Raw genomic sequence first — 17,832 nt, forward strand, 5'->3', positions numbered from 1 at the left:
ATTTGAATTTACTGTTATTGTTATGTTGAGACTCTCCTGTGACTTTTATTATGTAAAGATTATATTGAGACTTTTAAATTGAAAAGATGTACGTATGCTCTCATGGCTTCTCGCGGTGTTTTGGATTAAACACTCGTAACAAGTTTGACCAAAATGTTCAGCCATACAAGTCAACATTCAGAGGTAAATTATGCAGTTTCCACTTGAATGATGGCAATGTTAGATCTAAAACTTTTCATTGTGTCATAAGGGACGTGATATTTTAACAGTAACTTACGTAAAAAGCGCTGCAGGTGAATGAGGGATCAGCTGCAGACCTGAAAATCGGCCCTTGGCTGGAGGAGTCCGTCAGTGGATCAGAGATTTATGAATACATATCGATAGTTTTTTTTACGGTTTCATCCATCAAACACTGACATTAAACCAGATTAAAACATACTATTTGTTGGATCCGGCTACATTTTATTGTTTTAAATGCAGAGTTGGGTGCTGACAAATCTAGTTTAACGTTGAATTAAAATCCTATTGAAGAGATGAGAAATTATAGATGTTGAGTTTTCCAAAGCGTTCGTCACCATGAGCCATGTTAAAATGATGTTTGTTCCTTTATATTTCAAAGCTTCACAAAACTATTTTGCGCGGAGACGAGCAGCCAACTCTCCAGAGATGTGATGACTGCTGTTCCTTGTACCACTGTCCTTTCTGTGGGCCTGAGATGTTCAAACCCACCATCAAGAGCAAATGTGTTAAACATTTACAGGGTCACAGAAGAAGAGCAATACGCCACAAAGGCAAGTGCATATGAGAAATAAAAGACTGAAATGTGTGTGTATATATAATTTATGGGAAAATTTTAAAAATTGTGTTTATCTGTATTTAGGAAAAACTATGGGTTTAGATTAACGTTTCATGCTAATACATAATATCTCAAATGTTAATAAAGATCTACTAATGTTTTTTTTCTGAAATTACGTGTTAAGTAGCAGTCCTTTTTAACTTTTTCGATATAAACGTTTTATATATTATTCATTCATTCATTCATTTTCTTTTCGGCTTAGTCCCTTTATTAATCAAGGGTCGCCACAGTGGAATGAACCACCATCTTACCCCAAGTTATGTTTTATGCAGCAGTTGCCCTTCCAGATGCAACCCATCACTGGGAAACACCCATACACTCACATTCACACATATACACTATGGACAATTTAGCTTACCCATGTCTTTGGCCTTGTGGGGGACACCGGAGCACCCAGAGGAAACCCACGCCAACACAAGGAGAACATGCAAACTCCACACAGAAACGCCAACTGACTCAGCCGAGGCCCGAACCAGCGACCTTTTTGCTGTATGGCGTCAGCATTACCTACTGCACCACCACGTCGCCCTACCTAAATCATTAAGCATTACATCTGTCTCTAATAAAAATGATTTTCTTTCCTCCACAGAGTTCTTCATTTTCAAATGTCATTTGAATTGCCGAACTGCTCCCCACTTTCACTGCGTCAGCTGCACATCCACTTTCATGAGAAAAGACGGTTTTCTAAAGCACTTAGCAATGTGTGAGAGCAAAAAAACTAAGATTACAGTAGTGGAGTTAAAATCGGAGGGGATTTCACCAGAACAAGATCTTCGTATGACTGTTTCTGAGACTGGCAGTGTTGAGGAGACTCTTGTCAGTGAGGAACGCAAGGGCCTGATTTCTGAAGAAGCTCTGAAAATGAGGAGGAGAAAAACAAATTTTGAAAATCATTTGTGCTCTAAAAAGGTATTGTATGTTATACCTTAATAATATATTTTATACCATTTATAACATATAGAATATTTTTAAATGGTTTTATTAGATTTGGATGCATTTAATTCACCCACAGATATGTTATATTAAAAATTTTATTACAAATAAATGCTAAAAAATATGCACGGTTTCATGGTTGTTTGTGTCATAAACATCTAAAACCCTTTCATACTGTGCAGGCTGCATGCGAGAAGATGGTGAGCCACGGGCCCAGTGAATCAGAGATTCCAAACCAAGAGTCCACAGGTGATAAAACATTCTGTGTAATGCAATGACCTGCCATCTTCAGTGCACCACATATTCATCAAATTTATCTTTGGAACAAATGTAAATAATTGTATTGAGTTTATGTGAATGTGAAAGAGATTTTACACATGCCTATTACAACTGTAATTAGCTAGGTTGTCTTATTTTAAATGCAATGAGGACAATATTTAATACGTCTTTGTTATGAAAACTTGACAAACGAATACATCACAAACTGTCTTTGTCACGACAACTTGACATTTACCATCATACACATTATATGACGAGGCCATTATAAATGTGTCATAAATATTTTTCTGATCACCTTTTTCAGTGGATAAATAAATTTATAACGATGTCATTATTATTTAGTGACATTTCATAACTACAAATGTCATTTATATCACTGTAGTTGAGGTAAAGAAAATAATAATGAAGTGGTTTTAAAATTAAAAAAAAATTAGAATGGTCTTATGACATTCATGTTTATGACAGATTTGTGACAATTTATGTTTGGTTTGTAATGTCAAGTTGTCATGACAAAAACATCTCAAACAATGACACCTTTACAATTAAAATGACATAACTGAGCCAATGACACTAAATGTCATAAGCATGCATAAAATCTTATTCATATTCATGTGTAATAGCATGATTATAAAAGTTTTACGACAGTCTTATAAACACCCCCTCTAATTGAAGAGTTACTAATCTGGGGTGCATTTCCAAAAACCATCGTTAGCCAACTAAGGTCGCAAGTGGCATCATTACAAACATAGTTCGTTGATTTGGCGTTGCCCAAATCCTTCGTTGCAATGAATATTCACAAACTGCATCGCAAACTTGTACGCTTGCAAATACACCTCTCGAGCTGTATTTATGAACATAGTTCCTGGCTGAGTTCTTTTCCTAGTTATCTTCCTTATGCCCTATTCGTTTAGAATGTTCCAACATTTAAACTTGGAATGATTAAAAAAAAAAAATGTTATTGCTTTTAATTTAATGTAGCTTATTTATTAAGAAACGTAGCTTACTGACAGGGGCCTGTTGGTTAGAACATTTCTGCAGTGGTTTGAAGGTGTCAAGTTTGTGAAAGTAGACTTTCAAAAAAAAAAAATCACAATATCCTACTCAATATTAAATGAATAACTATAAATTAGTAAAAAAATACTATTAGGACACATATATTTCACTATCAAGTGAAAATATCTTGTTTTCGTAAATTAAAAAATATATATATAAATGTGTTATAAATGAGATCGTTTATGATTTTATTGTAAGAAGTACATTATAAGATGTAAACTATATTTATAATTTCTGATTAAAGTTTTTTTTCTTATATATTTATATATATTTAATATTATTAAATTAGGAAGCTACCATGGCAACTTTAACGTAATTTAGTTTGTTATATTTTGCTTCGGCCCACTACTCTCAATTAAGTTTGGATTTTGGCCCTACGTAAGAAAAAATGTGGTTACTCCTGCTCTAGACGATTTTACTTTCCTTAATCTCAGGTGAAGGAGGGATTATGGTGGAGCAGGAAAGAACAGATGACCCATCTCAGTCCCCAAGGGATGAAGAAGATCCTCCAGAGGTCAATCCGTCTGTCACAGAGCCCACCGTTTCACATTCTGCTGCCAGTCCTCATCCTACAGAGGCTGATGTCGCCATACAGACGTTGGTCAATGAGATGTTCTCTGGACACTCACCTGTAGAAAGCACCGTCCCACAACGCTCCAGAGCAGATGCTCAAGATCTGTGTCCTTTCTGTGGTTTAATGATGCACAGGAAGAATCTGCAGGTGCATTTAAGAAGGAAGCACCCAGATCATGTTTCAAACCAGGAGAAATCTGCGCCTGTTCAGATGAAAATCCCAAAACAGCAGAGACTACCAGTGTGGCAACAACAGAAGGTGAGGGGAGGAGAAATTCAGATCAGAAAATTGCAGATTTCAAGCTAGAACTGCGCAAAGTAAGTACAGCCCGCCATCCCATCTGAAAAGAGAGGGAGAATAATGGGAAGTTGGTTGGAGTGATTACTTTTGACAGAGATCGCTATTTTGAATTTAACATAACCTTTTGTTTTTTATTGAATTAAGAACCTACAAAAATATTGTGTTATTTAAATTTTGTAAATAATTAAACCTTTAAAATGTAAATACTGTAAGATGCACAAGACATCGGCGAGCAAATCAAGATAAAGGCATTAGCAGCTTGACTAGTGCATTTATCACTGAACTCCTTTGTGTTATAAATAAGATTACTTATATTTTTAATATAATAGGTTCATTACAAAACAATAAAAATGATACTTCATCGGTAAAAAAATATATGATTTAAAGCAACATTTGTTATACATTTGTTAACAGCTAGTTATTTTTAATTATTAGCAACTATTTTAGTAAACCAAGGCAGATTCAATTTAATACGATTTGGTATGTTTAACCTCGGCCCACAGCCGTCAATTAAGTTTGATTTTTGGCCCCTTACAAGAAAAGGTTTGGGCACTCTGCTTTAAGCTGACCTGTGGTCAGAATATACGCATGTGAAAAATTTTTTATCCAAAACTCCAAATATGCAGTGAATCCAAAATATATGCAGTATACTCCATTTTAATGGAACAATGCAAGCATGCATCTGAAAGAACCAAAACATCTTTTTTTTGTGTTTGTATTTGTTTAGCAGAAGAAAAAAAAAACATTTTGAACAAGTGATTAAATGATGACAGAACTTTTATTTTGGGTGAACTATCCCTTTAAGTCTTAAATGGGTAATCAAATAAAAGTCCATCTAGTGCATTTTGTGTCTCCCTAAACCTTTTTTTATGACACAGATTTTCAGAAATAGATTGATGATCACAGATTTCAATTTGTGGGTGACTATCCCTTTAACAATGACTTCTCTTTGAATCCCTGCTAATTTACACGTATATTCTTTTGGAGTCATAGCAAGACCATAATATGAATCATTTTATAAATATAAATAATAAACCTAAATTTCAGTTTAGATTAAAAACAAATAGCAACAGTAATTTTGCAGACGGTCTTTTTCTGGTAGCCTCGAAAGTGTGATGATCATGCAGACCGAACCCCCCTTCAAAGCCTGCAGAATGGATGCGTCCGTTCATAAAGCGCTTTGACCGCGGGTGAAGCGGCTCTTACCCACAGTCTAGCCATCTTCTCCGATCTCTCTCGAATGTCACGACAGACCGCTTCAATCGACGCACGTGGATTAACGTTACTGTAGTTAAAATGCGTTGCGGTGGCGTTTCTGATGTTGTTATTTTAGCCAGCTTGTCTCCATTTGATTTACATCTATTTTAAGGTGCAAAAGAAACCGCTTCTACTTTTTAGTGTCAGGACTCTCACCTTTAATAACATGTTGCTTTCTTATTGTCAGTATACATCTCTTTAATCAAAAGCCAGCGAGAGATATCTGTTGTTATATGTCGCCAAAACTTGACTAGATGTGTAACTAGTAGCTGATTAGGATTATTTGCGCTACATAAAGCAATATTTAATCGTTATGTATAATGGTGTGCACTACTATGCAGTAATAGTAAGTATATGTAACTTAACTTTATATATAGATATAGGGAGAAATAAAATGTCAGACAGATCTAAAAAGTTTCAAATTGGTAAGTTTAAAAATGAGTCAACACCTAAGGATGATTGTGGTTTGTTTACTAACATTGTTTATTTTCTATGTCTGCTGTTTTGTGGTGTCAAGATTGCAATGGAGAGTGAAATCAGAGATGTGTTCAGGCACTGTATGCGGTTCCCTGTGCCCATTTCTGCCTCTGTGATTGCTGACGAACTGCTGGACACTGCCAATAAAAAGCGATGCATCACAGTATTGACCAGTGAGTTTAATTTACAGTTCTGTCATGTAACGTTAGATGTATGGTCTTTAGTGATATGAGCACGTTAATTTGCTGGCTTATCTACTGTCTTTCCCTGTAGGATGGAGTCAGTGTGATTTGGAGAGAGGTGTGAAACTGCAGTTTTCTAAGACATGGACTTTACTGTGTAAACACGACACAGTAGAGCACGTTTTGCCATCTGGAACCAGCTCACAAATAGAGAACGAGTAAGTAATATATGAACGATATTGATATATTCATGTATTCATCTTGAGGTACAAAGAGCTCTGAATACACATAAATGATCATCTCTCACTCAGGTTGCTCAGCTGCCAGTCTCCGTCTGGGACTCTTCAAGCTGTAATCCGGGCAGAAGCAGGACACCAGTATTTAGAGGTAATGGTGGATATATTAGACTTTTATTACATTTTGAAGTGACAAAAATGCTTAAACCTCGTTGTTTTTTTCTTTTGGTAGGTTTGGGGCCAAAATGGTCTGGAAAAAAGCTTGGATCTTACGGCTCTGAATAAGCATGGAAGAGTGTACGAAGATGGTAAGAAACATTTATTTCTGCATGTGTTGCACAACAGGGTTCTAGAATCACAAACAGGTTAACCAAAAATGGGTATTAGTGAAAATGTGACTCTTCGGCTGATTTTTTTGTAGTCCTAATCTAAAAAAAAACTATATGTCCACTTCTTTTTTAGATGTATAACCAAGACAAAATGTGAACTCTGATTTGATTTATTTGGACTGACAAAACTTTGTGTGAGTAAACATATGTACTCTGAGGCCCTGTTTACACTAATCTGTTTTAGTTCTCGTCCACACTTGCGTTTCACCTAGCGTTTCTGAACAGCTCTTCGTCCACACTATACCGCTGAAAACACACATCACGTGACTACACAAACAATCGGACATGCACTGCAGCGTATGCGTGCGCGTCTGAGCTCCAGGCAGTCAGCGGGTGCTTTAAGCACAGTGTACCTCAGGTGAGAGCTGTGCACATCTGACTGATCATCAAAGATCTACAGTGAAGATGATGGTCATATATATATATATATATATATATATATATATATATATATATATATATATGTGTATATATTTTATTTTTTATGAATTTTTTCAAAGATGATGGTCTCATGAATATGTAGCTACATGACGCCTCAACATTTTTGGTGTCTGTTAAGTTGCTAATATCAAAATAAAAATAGGCAGTTCTCCATATGATGTTTTCATTTAATTTTTACCAAAACAACAAAGCCTGGGTGATGTGAATGCGGTTATAATAAAGTACACTGTTGCCTTTGAAGATTCACCTGACGTGTCCTCGGGAATTTGTTTTCCATATCAAACTTGTGAAGTCTGAACTTACAAGGAGAGGATGCAGGACTGAACTGTGTGTAGGCTACTTAATATTGAGGGAAAAGCCCCAATCAGGTAGTGCAAATGTCTGCAGCCACGCCTCAGTTTTAAGATGTCTCCATTTTCCCCCATCCACACTGATACAGAGCAGCAGCGTTTTAAAATTAAAATGGTCTCTTCAGCGTTTCCAAAATGCTCAGTTTTTAGCTCTCGAAAACTCTGTAGTGTGGACAGAAGGCGTGACCATTTCAAAACCTACGCGTTTTGTGTAAACAGGGCCTGAACTCTGGAGTATTGGCTGCTGGAAAATCAGCTTTGCCATCACACAAATGAATCACATTTAAGTAAAACATATTGAAATTGATATTTATCGTTTATAAAAAAATGTGGCTTAAGATTACATTTTTGTTTTTGTTTATGTCAATGTCTCTCTGATTGTGTTCTGTGTTTCTTTGTGCACCATTAGCTCAGTTCGGATGTTTGGCCTGGTCACCGTGTGAAAAAAAGTTGCTCTATGTGGCTGAAAAAAAGAGGGTGGAGCCATCTGTGCATTCATCTTTTGGATCAGCCAATGAGGACGGGGGGCTGGTGTTGCTTGAGGAACAGGTGGGATGTCTGTCAGTCAAAACAGCTGTATAGAAAGGCAATACCAAGTGTTGTCAAAAGACATGGTCTAGCCCAGTGATTCCCAAAGTGAGGGGGGGTTGCCTTTCGATTTTGTTGCGACCTTTGGGGAGATTAGGTTATATTAAAGACACAGCACATTGATTTTATGGCACCAGGTTAAACTTTATGACACCTTTATGTCAGAAAAGCCTTTAGGTTTATATATTTATCATCACCTCAGAGAATATTGGGGGTTGCGAGTCACTAGTATTATTATTTTGGGGGTTGCGGGCTGAAAAGTTGGGAACACCTGGTCTAGCTTACAAAGTATTGCCCCAGTTGCCTACCCTATCAACTCTTAATAGATGCCATTAACACATATCACCCATGATTATTTCTGGAAGATATATGAATCTATCTGAAAACAAAACAGTGTTCACAACTTGTTTAATTATGTTAAGCTTGGCTCATTTATGTTTAAAAAACATATAAACAATCATAAAATTGTACATTTCTGTATGTCAACATCTGAACCACCTTAGAATGTTAGTGTTTTATCAAAAAAAAGTTTTAAGATATGCATCAGCTTTTTAAAGAAGTGTGTTGTGTGCATTTCCCAGGATAAGAATGTGTATGTTGAAGACTGGGGCGAGGGGCTGGTGGGTAAAAGCAGTCCAGTTTTGTGTGTAGCTGATCTCAATAAAGCAACGGTCATCATATATGCTGGGGTCCCTCCTCATATATCACCAGCACAGGTGAGTTACATATATCCCACTGTTCTCATGTCATGTTATATATTACATATAACAGACTTTAAACCAGAGTTGTTATATGAGGATAAATGTTGACTGGATTATTAAGCACACCTTCATATTTGTTTTCAAGGCTCTGTGGGCACCTAATGGAAGGGGTGTGGTGTTTGTGGGCCTCTGGAATGAGCCGTTCAGACTAGGCCTAAAGTTCTGCTCCAATCGTAGGTGAGAGGCGAAATTAGTCTATTTACTTTCTTTAATATTTTCAACAGCCAATAATTGACCTCAAATATTTAAAACTAAATATCATGATAATCATAAATTAAATATCCAAGTTTGCTGATTTACTAGGTGTAAAAAATAAATAATTTGTTCCCTCAGATCAGCTCTCTACTATCTGGATATGAAAGGGAACTGTGGTGAGATTTTTGTTTCTTTATTTAAAGAGAGAGAGCGAGAGGGTTTGTTGTGTTGCCTTTTAAAAGTACCTTTGAGCTTTGGTTCATATAACATTCTCTGAAAACAATAAACTGTATTTTTATCTCTTCTTTTTCAATATGATATGGTCAGAGTGCTTGTCATCTGATGGCATGTCTGTGTCAAGCCCTCGAATGAGTCCAGACTCGTGTTGGATCGTCTACTTACAGGGAGAAGTGTTTGGACCACATCATCAGTGCCTCAGCATGATGTTGGTGAGTAAATAATAATATGTATAGTATAGTATAGACCTTTTTCTTAGAGGCTTTGTGTGTATGTGCAAGGAGAATGCGAAGAACGTCCGGTCAGCAGCTTATGCGTATAAACAATCACATTTGGACAGCTTTGAAACGATAGTTTTAATCTATTTTATTTGCTTTTAACATCTTTGAACTAATACTGTTGTCCATCAGCACCACCTCCTGGACTGATCATTTAACAAAATGCGATCTAATAGAATGGAAAACAACTGCTGTGAGGCATTTTCCCCTCGTTGTCAGACGGCATCTTGTGCTGTCTAAATGGAGCTTCGTCATCGCTAAAGCCAACATTTTCTCTTTATTTCAAATATATAACCAACCCAAACAAATTTAATTCACTAAAATGTTTGACAAACACACGTAGCCTACTGTACTACTATCCAACTCACACATTGACTGAAAATAAAGTGGCGTTTTGAAATGACAGAAAAACCCATACCGTGGTAAATACTACACAATACAAACTACATTTACATTTAGTCATTTAGCAGACGCTTTTATCCAAAGCGACTTACAAATGAGGACAAGGAAGCAATTTACACAACTATAAGATCAACAATGAATAAGTGCTATAGGCAAGTTTCAGGTATAAAAAGAAAGTGTAAGAAGCAAAACATTTGTAATTATTATTTTTTTTTTCTAGCTTAATGAAACAAATGGCTCCCGATTAGAATCAACATGCAAATCAACCAGCACAGTATCAGTAACAGATTTTTATTGGTCATTTTTATAAATTGCATAACTTGCATACCTGTAAAGTTTCATAGCAGTAATCTGGTTTGCTTTATAATGCAGTAAAGTATTGCGTGTGTGTTTGCGCACGCATTGAAGAGCTGACGGGTTGGGAACATACACTCACACACTGTATTTCTGACGGCAGACACATGAACTAGGAGAACATTTTTCTCTCGCGCTTAAACCACATCTGACGGGTTATAACAGCTTTAACACACACCTTTCAATGTTGTGTGTCACAAAAACTCTCTGTAATCCACTCAAAACTCCACTGAAACCCATTTTCAGATCGCAAATGACCTGCTGTAAACGGAAGTTCTAAATATTCTACCGAAAGACGCTGCAGTAGCCAACAAAAAGTCTGTACTGCTTCTGCTTTAGAATGGTTAAAACTAAAAGGCAAAATATGCATTTAGTTTAATATTTATTATATAATTATCAAGTAATGTTTGCTAATCAGCATAATAGCTGGATTTCTGAAGGATCACGTGACATTGAATATTAATGTAGTGGCAGCTGGACATTCACCTTTGCCATCACAGGAATAAATTATTTAGGAAGGTATTATAAAATAAAAGACTATTAGATTTAAATTGTTATAATTTTGACTATATTATTATTATGTATGTGCTCAAATTCATTCAAATATTATTAAGCTCTTTTCTTTGTCTCTTTATAGTATGACATGAAGAACAGAAGCTCTTCGGTTTTGGTAGATGTGATCAGAAGAGCAGAAAAAGGTGCTTAGATGAAAACACACACACACACACACACACACACACACACACACACACACACACACATTGTAGAGCGTGGAACATATTATTTGCACCTTTTGCAATCAACATTCATGTGAGTGACTTCTTCCTCTCTCAGGCCAGTTTGCCGGTATATATGAGTCGCTACCATCACATTGCTGGTCTGCAGACAGTGAGAGAGTCTTCTTCAGCAGTGCCTGTGAAAACAAGAAGGTAAACCAATGCATAGACATAATTCAAATGACAAAACATGCATGCTTGAGTGAAATAATGCAGAAGTGCAGAATCTGTGCCTGTCCTTTATCTGCTCTGTGTGCATTCAGAAATTCCTGGGGTAGTGATTTTGTGATTTGCACCATCTGTTCTTCTAGGCAGTGTTTTCAGTCGACAGAACCACAGGAAAAATCATTCAAGTATGTGGACTGGATGTGCTAAGACTAGGTAGTTTGAATTGGGATGTCCTGAGTGCTCTGAAATGGATTTTTCTGTCAATGTCATTACTGTGTTTTGTGCCAATTTTATGCCACATTTTGTGCCATATGTTATACTCTGTAGATGATTTCGGGAGTGTGCAGCTGTTGACGATACAAAAAGACCTGATGGTGTTAAGCTGCTCTTCCCCAAATCAACCACCCTGTCTGGTACAACCTCACACTTTATAAGTATTTTTCACTGAAAAAACTGAATTAAATGTAACTTTTTGTGTGTTTTCTGTAGAGAGCTGGCTTCCTCTCAAAAGTTAATCGTGCTGAGGACATGCAGCTTAGTAATTTAGGCGGAGCAGATGTGTATGAGGGATTTGATTGGCAGCCCATGTTGATCACACCTCCATCTCAAGAGGAAAACCATCAGTTCTGTAAGCAACATGAATGCATCATCAGATTTGTATATATATTTATACTACAGTTCTATCTGGTTCTTGAATTTGATTGGCTGATAGCCGTGCAATATTCTGCAAGTAACAGCACTCGTCCAGTCTTTTAACCCTTTACCCTTGTGTATGACTCCGCCCACATACTGTTTAATTCAATTCATCTTTATTTCTACAGCAAAAAGTAGAGGACACTCTACAGTTTGACAAATATTTCTGCTGTTGGACAACATAATGTACTTCTAAGGCTTTTTTAGTCAAGGTTGTAGTTGTTTAGATTACAACTATGCAGTTTATTTTAAAGGATAGTGCCTATTTTGAAATGTTGATATTTTTGAGAGAAACAGCGTCTGCGACCATTAGCCAGTCATTGAGCAGACCAAAAACAGTTGATGTTGTCCATTCACAACATGGCGACAGAGATCGCATAATAAGCCCTTACAGGAGACGAAAAACCCAGATTAATTTTAAACTATAGCTGATCAAATCATTATAAAACAGGTAAGTGACTTTCTAAGTCGTTCTTTCTCTTTTGTATGTTGTAGTACTGTATTTATACCATAGTCATTGTAGTGTGTTGAGTGGAAGGTAGGACTCATCTTGAAGTCTTAAAACCAGAGATGGCCATCTGTTTCTATTGAGTCTCCTGTTTTTGCTACTGCAGACTAGTTCAGTAAACAGAAAGAAAGAAGAAATGACTGCATGTGTTTAGCATTTTTCCTTAAAGCAAACACAACAGTATTCTGGTAGTGTTTGCATTGTTTTGGCTTTTTTGGGGTTAATTATTGTGATCAACCGATTGCAACAGAGAAATGCTGTGAATCTCTCGTTCAGCCTTATAATCTTAAAATGGGAGCAAAATGACCTGTTTTGTCATCACTTTAGACATTACGCTCAAGAATCATTCAAAAATTAGCTTTAAAATGATTTTTTTGTGTCGGAATGGCGGAAGAATATAGTTCCTTTTACATAAGGGTTTTGAGACTCTCTGTGTTTGATTTTCTTTTTTATATACATGATTATGCCGTCGAGCTGTTGTATAAATGCAATATCGCACTCGTAGCAGTCTGATGGTGCTGTATATCAGCACTGGTGGGACACTAAAGCCTGGTTTATACTTCTGCGTCAAGTGACCTGCGTGACCCACGGCGCATGCAACGCGCGTAGCAGTGCTTTTATACTTCTGCGCGCTGTCTCTGTTGGTCTGCATTAACACTTCCGAAATGCTAGTTGGCAGTAGGGTTGTAACAATATACCGGTATGACGGTTTACCACGATTTGAATGTGCACGATTATCATACCATGAACAATTGCATATCAACGGTTTTAACCCTTAAAGACCGAGACAGCCGCCCGCGGCTAAAAATAAGTATTGCTCTTAAATGTTTAATAACTTTTGATCCGCTGATCCGATTCATACAATTCAAAGATTGGCATAAAGAAGAGAGTCTCAGCTTTCCAGTGCTGTATCACATAACGGACTTTCAGAGGCTCCGGAATCAGTGCGGTTACGTCATCAAAATTTGACAACGCTGATTTGACAAAGAAACGCTCGTCACTGTGTCTCCGGACAAACCAGACATGATACATTGATGCATTGTCCCTCCTCCATGCCCAGATTGGTTCAAACTCGCTATATCACAACCAATAAGCATAGGTTTCACTTTTGTTTGTGGACCAACATGAGCTTTTTGAACAACACGGAATGAGAGATAGGCATACATTTCTGCGCGGCTAAATAAAACGCAAAAAAAAAAAAAGTTTTGCATGAAATAATTCTCATACTAAGTACTTTTGCATGCACAGCAGCACAGAAACATGACAAAACAGTGACACAGCAAAGACGAACTGCTGCTCTTGCTGTTTTCAAAAGACACAAATGAAGGTGCAGCTGTTTGTCTGCATTGCATACAACCATATCCAAATCCATATCCACAGACAACCATATCCATGGTGGCACATAAAACCTAAGGATGTTCCATATTGAATCTAGTTTCGTTATGTAACTATTTATAGTATAGTAAATATTTATATCTATTTTTTTACTGAGGATTTGCACCATGTTTATTTGGACTTTGACACATTATTTATTATTTTTTTATTTGTTCATTGTACAAGTGGACACATTCTCTCACCTCAGCGGTCAAGATTAAGTCCTGAAAATCTCAACATGCTTACATTTCTTCATCACAACCTAGACTGAAAAAAACAACGCTTTAAATACATGTTTACAGCCATAAACTTGGTATTGCACTTTTGGTCTCCCATTTATCCTGCTTATAAGGAAGGACAGTTTAAGTTTATTTTTGTCTAATCTTAAAAGACCCTGCTTGTTTATTCCTTCTAATTTAATTTATTAAAATGGGAGATTTTTCAGTTTATTTTTATAAAAGACTTCTATAGTTCTATTAAAATGGTTCTTTTAAAAGTTTGTTGAAATAAAACCTTTGTTCAGTCAGAAAATGTGTTCTTATTCTTTTCAGGGTCTTTGCTATGAGAATTACTATTTAATACCGTATACCGCGAAACCGTCAAACCGTGGTATTGTTTTAGACGATTATCATACCGTAAAAAAATCATACCGTTACAACCCTAGTTGGCAGTGAGGTGTAAATGTTCTTCTGTGTCGAGTTTCTTCTCTGCTGTTTTGCTTTTCCTGAACACTTCCTGGATGTAAAAGTGGCTCAAACTCGCTCATTTTGAGGCAGGAACCGGCGGAAGTGCAACAACTTTAACTATGAGGTAAACACAAAACAAAACTTTCCATTAGGAGCTCCTTCGCGGGACTCCACACTTGTAAACAATCGCTCCATCAGGCTCGCACCATTCACGCGGCTCTCGGACCCACCCAGACTCGACAGCGCTACCAAGCCGACGAATCACAGAGCTTGCACGTTGCAACGTGTAGTTACAATTTTTGAAAGGTGCACGTCAGCGACACCGATGGCCACGGCGAAGGGCTATGCGTCAGCGCCATAGCATACGCCGGCGTTTGACGCAGAAGTATAAATCAGCCTTAAGACACCAACACACACCTCCCACCAGTGGCGATATACAGCCACATTGCACTGCTACAAGTGTAATGCTGTATGTATATGTATATATATTTATGTATGCGTGTGTATATATATACACACACACACACACACACACAGTTACCAGCAATGCATATTTGAAAATTTTCTCTTAACCTCTATTTAGCTGGACTGAATTTTGGAGCTATTTTGTTGAAGCCGTACAGTCCTCCAGAGAGGAGAAAAACTCCACTGGTGGTGAATATACATGGTAAGCAAACATGTTTTTAATGCATTTTAATTTAATTTATCTGAATTTATTAGTTATAAATACAGTGTATGGATCCAAACAATATGTTTGTAAGCAGATTACAGTCAGGTTAAAAAATATTCACACAGACACTTCTGTTGATCCAATTGACATTTAATTTGCATGTATAACCTTAAATTAATATATACAGTAAGACTCCAACATATTTTGTATGTTTTTTTAGAGCCCTTTTTATGATAACAGGTTCTTGGTCTTAATGGCCTTACATAATATAAGGCTTTGAAAAGTTCTGAGTAGAAAGTCAAAACCATTAAATGTCCCAACACCTTGCAAAAAAAAATTTGATTCCTCAGTATTTGGATTTAAAAAATAAAAATGGGTCAGTACAAAGTTGTAATTAATATTTTTGAAGTGTTTCCAATAAACTTTTGTATGATTTTAGCTGTTGCAATTAAGGCAGGTTATTCCTCTGTCATATGAGCTTGTATATATTTTTTCCTGTCAGAGGTCACATGTACATTTCTGATAGTCGTATGGTCCTGTTTTGTACTGTGTGAGAGGAATTTACAAGTCGAGCCGAGGGACTCACAAGCTCCTGATCATTTGAAAACATGTCAAAACTTTTTTGGAGCTGTTAGCTCCATTTGTGAGCTGTATGTGATTGAACTAGCTGATCTGTTTAAAGTTGCAAATCAGAAGGATAAAGTGGCTAAACAGTGAGCACTGTATTATGCATGACGCTCATCAGAGATTATAGTTTACAGCAGACTTGGTTTTATAATTCACACACACAGGTTGAGCAGGCTTTCTGGTTTCCCAGTGGAGACAAAGAAACTTTGCCTAACAAACATTCACAGCTCATATCATTATTAAGCTGAAATGAGAGAGAGAGAGGCCACTGAAAGTGATAGAAGCAATCACATGTAATTCCACACCAGACACATGCACAGAGGAAGAAATTGCTTTCGAGTTTAAAAGTCATAAAATTGTGTTGTATATCACTGCCTCTGAATGATTTTCACATAATCTCGTTCATGTCTGTGCATGGACATATGATCTTCCAACTCTCAGTATTTGCACTTAAAAAATGACTTGGGCTTAAGGCCAACAAATAATCTTGCACACTATCAATACCTGCTCAAAGATTTATTACATGCAAATTTATTACAAAAAAGGTACATGTAATAAATCTTTGAGCAAGTTTTGATGGTGTGCAGGATTATTTATTTGCCTTTCACACATTTTTATATGGTGCTTTTGTTCTAAGCGCCTACGTTTCTTCAGGTTTTGGTGTGTTTTAACTGATTTTCATGGACTTTAAAAAGGCTTAATTGTCATAAAACATGTAGACTAAAGGTTTTTGCAAACTCGATCTGAAATTTTCATCTGTAATTTTGTAAAAAATAAATTCTCCCTCTTGTGTCAATCGTACTGACACACTGCCTCTGAAACTTTTGTCCTCATAATAAAAATTTGAACCAGGTTCGATATTTTCTTCTGCTTTTCGCATCCAAAAACAAAACGCTTTGAGAGATGTTTTGACAGTTTAGAGCCACCGCACAAGCAAAAAGCTAAATATAAAATGATGTTATTTGAGCTACAGATAACTTTAGGACATAAAATAAAGGTAAAATGTGACAGACAGTTGAGAACCCCTATTTGCTGGATTCGGTGAATGGCACACCTCTCCCCTGCTTGTGCTTGGTGTGTGTGTGTCCATACATTTAACGTACTGCTCATAGACATTATAATAGAAAGCATGATTCGCTTTCGGTCTGTTGCTTTAACACGTCAAAGCGGCCACCCTCTATTGTAATGTCTGCTGTACTGCCAGCCTATGTTCAGGATTTGTTTATGCTTGTGAATGTGTGAAGTTTCACACATTCCGCAGATTTCATGAAATAAACTTTGCATTTTGGGATAATCCAGCGCAGATCTTTGATAATGAGCTTAACTCTTTCCTCTATGCAGTATTGGATGAACACAATGTGTAGCCTATTCCTCTCTTTTTTTTTACTTTGGAGAAGAGAGAACAAAGCATCACTGCTTGAACTGACTCCGAAATGTTTTGCGTTTTTTCGTAATGGATTAATTAATAAGCATCAGACCCTTTTAGTTAAACAATCAAAGCAAAGCTTTATTTATACTCGCAGCTGATGAACGGATTGATGAAGATTAATGAAAATGAGCAAAGCTATATTGAAGTGCTTGTCTGTGCAGGTGGTCCTCATGCTCATTTTGCTGCAGACTGGAACGCCACAGCCGCTGCTTTAACCAAATTGGGCTTTGCCGTTCTTATGGGTGAGTCTTTAAATGTCATTCTAGTTCCTCTGACAACATTAAAAGCAGAAAACGAGCACTTGTTTACAGTGTGATATTGTATATTGCAGTGAACTACAGGGGCTCTACTGGTTTCGGTCAAGATAGCATTGAGTCTCTACTTGGAAACGTTGGCAGTCAGGATGTCAAAGATGTTCAGGTGTGTATATATGCACAAATAACATTGGCCTTTTGAATAGAAATGTTGCGTTAGCTAATTTGTCATTCTTTGTGTCCAGAGGGCAGTGTTGTGCGCTTTACAGAACGAGACCACACTTGATCCTGATAGGGTGGTAGTGATGGGCGGCTCTCATGGTGGGTTTTTGGCCTGCCACCTGATTGGCCAATATCCAGATTTCTACAGAGCATGTGCAGCACGAAACCCGGTCATCAACGCAGCCACACTACTCGGGACGAGCGATATCGTGGACTGGTAAACACACCTGCTATTATAATGATGGGTCAACAAACAACAACAAAAAAAGTACCTTTAATTTAC

General features: G+C 37.0%; 2 protein-coding genes across 8 annotated transcripts in view; both read left to right on the plus strand.

Annotated features, from left to right (window-relative positions):
- The window catches only part of slc26a6.2 (solute carrier family 26 member 6, tandem duplicate 2), a 406,025-nt gene that overhangs the window by 160,390 nt on the left and 227,803 nt on the right, over positions 1-17,832 (plus strand). The gene's annotated exons all lie outside the window — the stretch shown is intronic.
- Positions 103-17,832, plus strand: part of apeh2 (acylaminoacyl-peptide hydrolase 2) — a 47,413-nt gene continuing 29,683 nt past the window's right edge. For 3 of the 7 annotated variants that reach the window (XR_015497261.1, XM_087263868.1, XM_087263867.1), the window contains exons 1-19: positions 5,193-5,677; positions 5,770-5,902; positions 6,003-6,129; positions 6,223-6,298; positions 6,380-6,455; positions 7,737-7,876; positions 8,497-8,631; positions 8,762-8,853; positions 9,010-9,047; positions 9,199-9,320; positions 10,780-10,840; positions 10,977-11,071; positions 11,230-11,299; positions 11,414-11,499; positions 11,576-11,714; positions 14,931-15,014; positions 17,235-17,315; positions 17,405-17,493; positions 17,573-17,766. Coding sequence is in view for 6 of the 7 variants with exons in the window: in XM_087263868.1 (XP_087119994.1) it covers positions 5,776-5,902; positions 6,003-6,129; positions 6,223-6,298; positions 6,380-6,455; positions 7,737-7,876; positions 8,497-8,631; positions 8,762-8,853; positions 9,010-9,047; positions 9,199-9,320; positions 10,780-10,840; positions 10,977-11,071; positions 11,230-11,299; positions 11,414-11,499; positions 11,576-11,714; positions 14,931-15,014; positions 17,235-17,315; positions 17,405-17,493; positions 17,573-17,766 (1,832 nt within the window). In the remaining variant the exon portion in view is untranslated. Of the gene's footprint in view, positions 184-619; positions 792-1,445; positions 1,766-1,971; positions 2,039-3,555; positions 3,954-5,192; positions 5,678-5,769; positions 5,903-6,002; positions 6,130-6,222; positions 6,299-6,379; positions 6,456-7,736; positions 7,877-8,496; positions 8,632-8,761; positions 8,854-9,009; positions 9,048-9,198; positions 9,321-10,779; positions 10,841-10,976; positions 11,072-11,229; positions 11,300-11,413; positions 11,500-11,575; positions 11,715-14,930; positions 15,015-17,234; positions 17,316-17,404; positions 17,494-17,572; positions 17,767-17,832 lie in introns of those variants that run through there. The other 4 variants (XM_087263866.1, XM_087263865.1, XM_087263869.1 and 1 more) reach the window with 3 other exon arrangements.

The sequence above is a fragment of the Danio rerio genome, chromosome 8, assembly GCF_052040795.2.
Source record: "Danio rerio strain M-AB ecotype USA chromosome 8, GRCz13ab, whole genome shotgun sequence".
Lineage (NCBI taxonomy): Eukaryota > Metazoa > Chordata > Actinopteri > Cypriniformes > Danionidae > Danio > Danio rerio.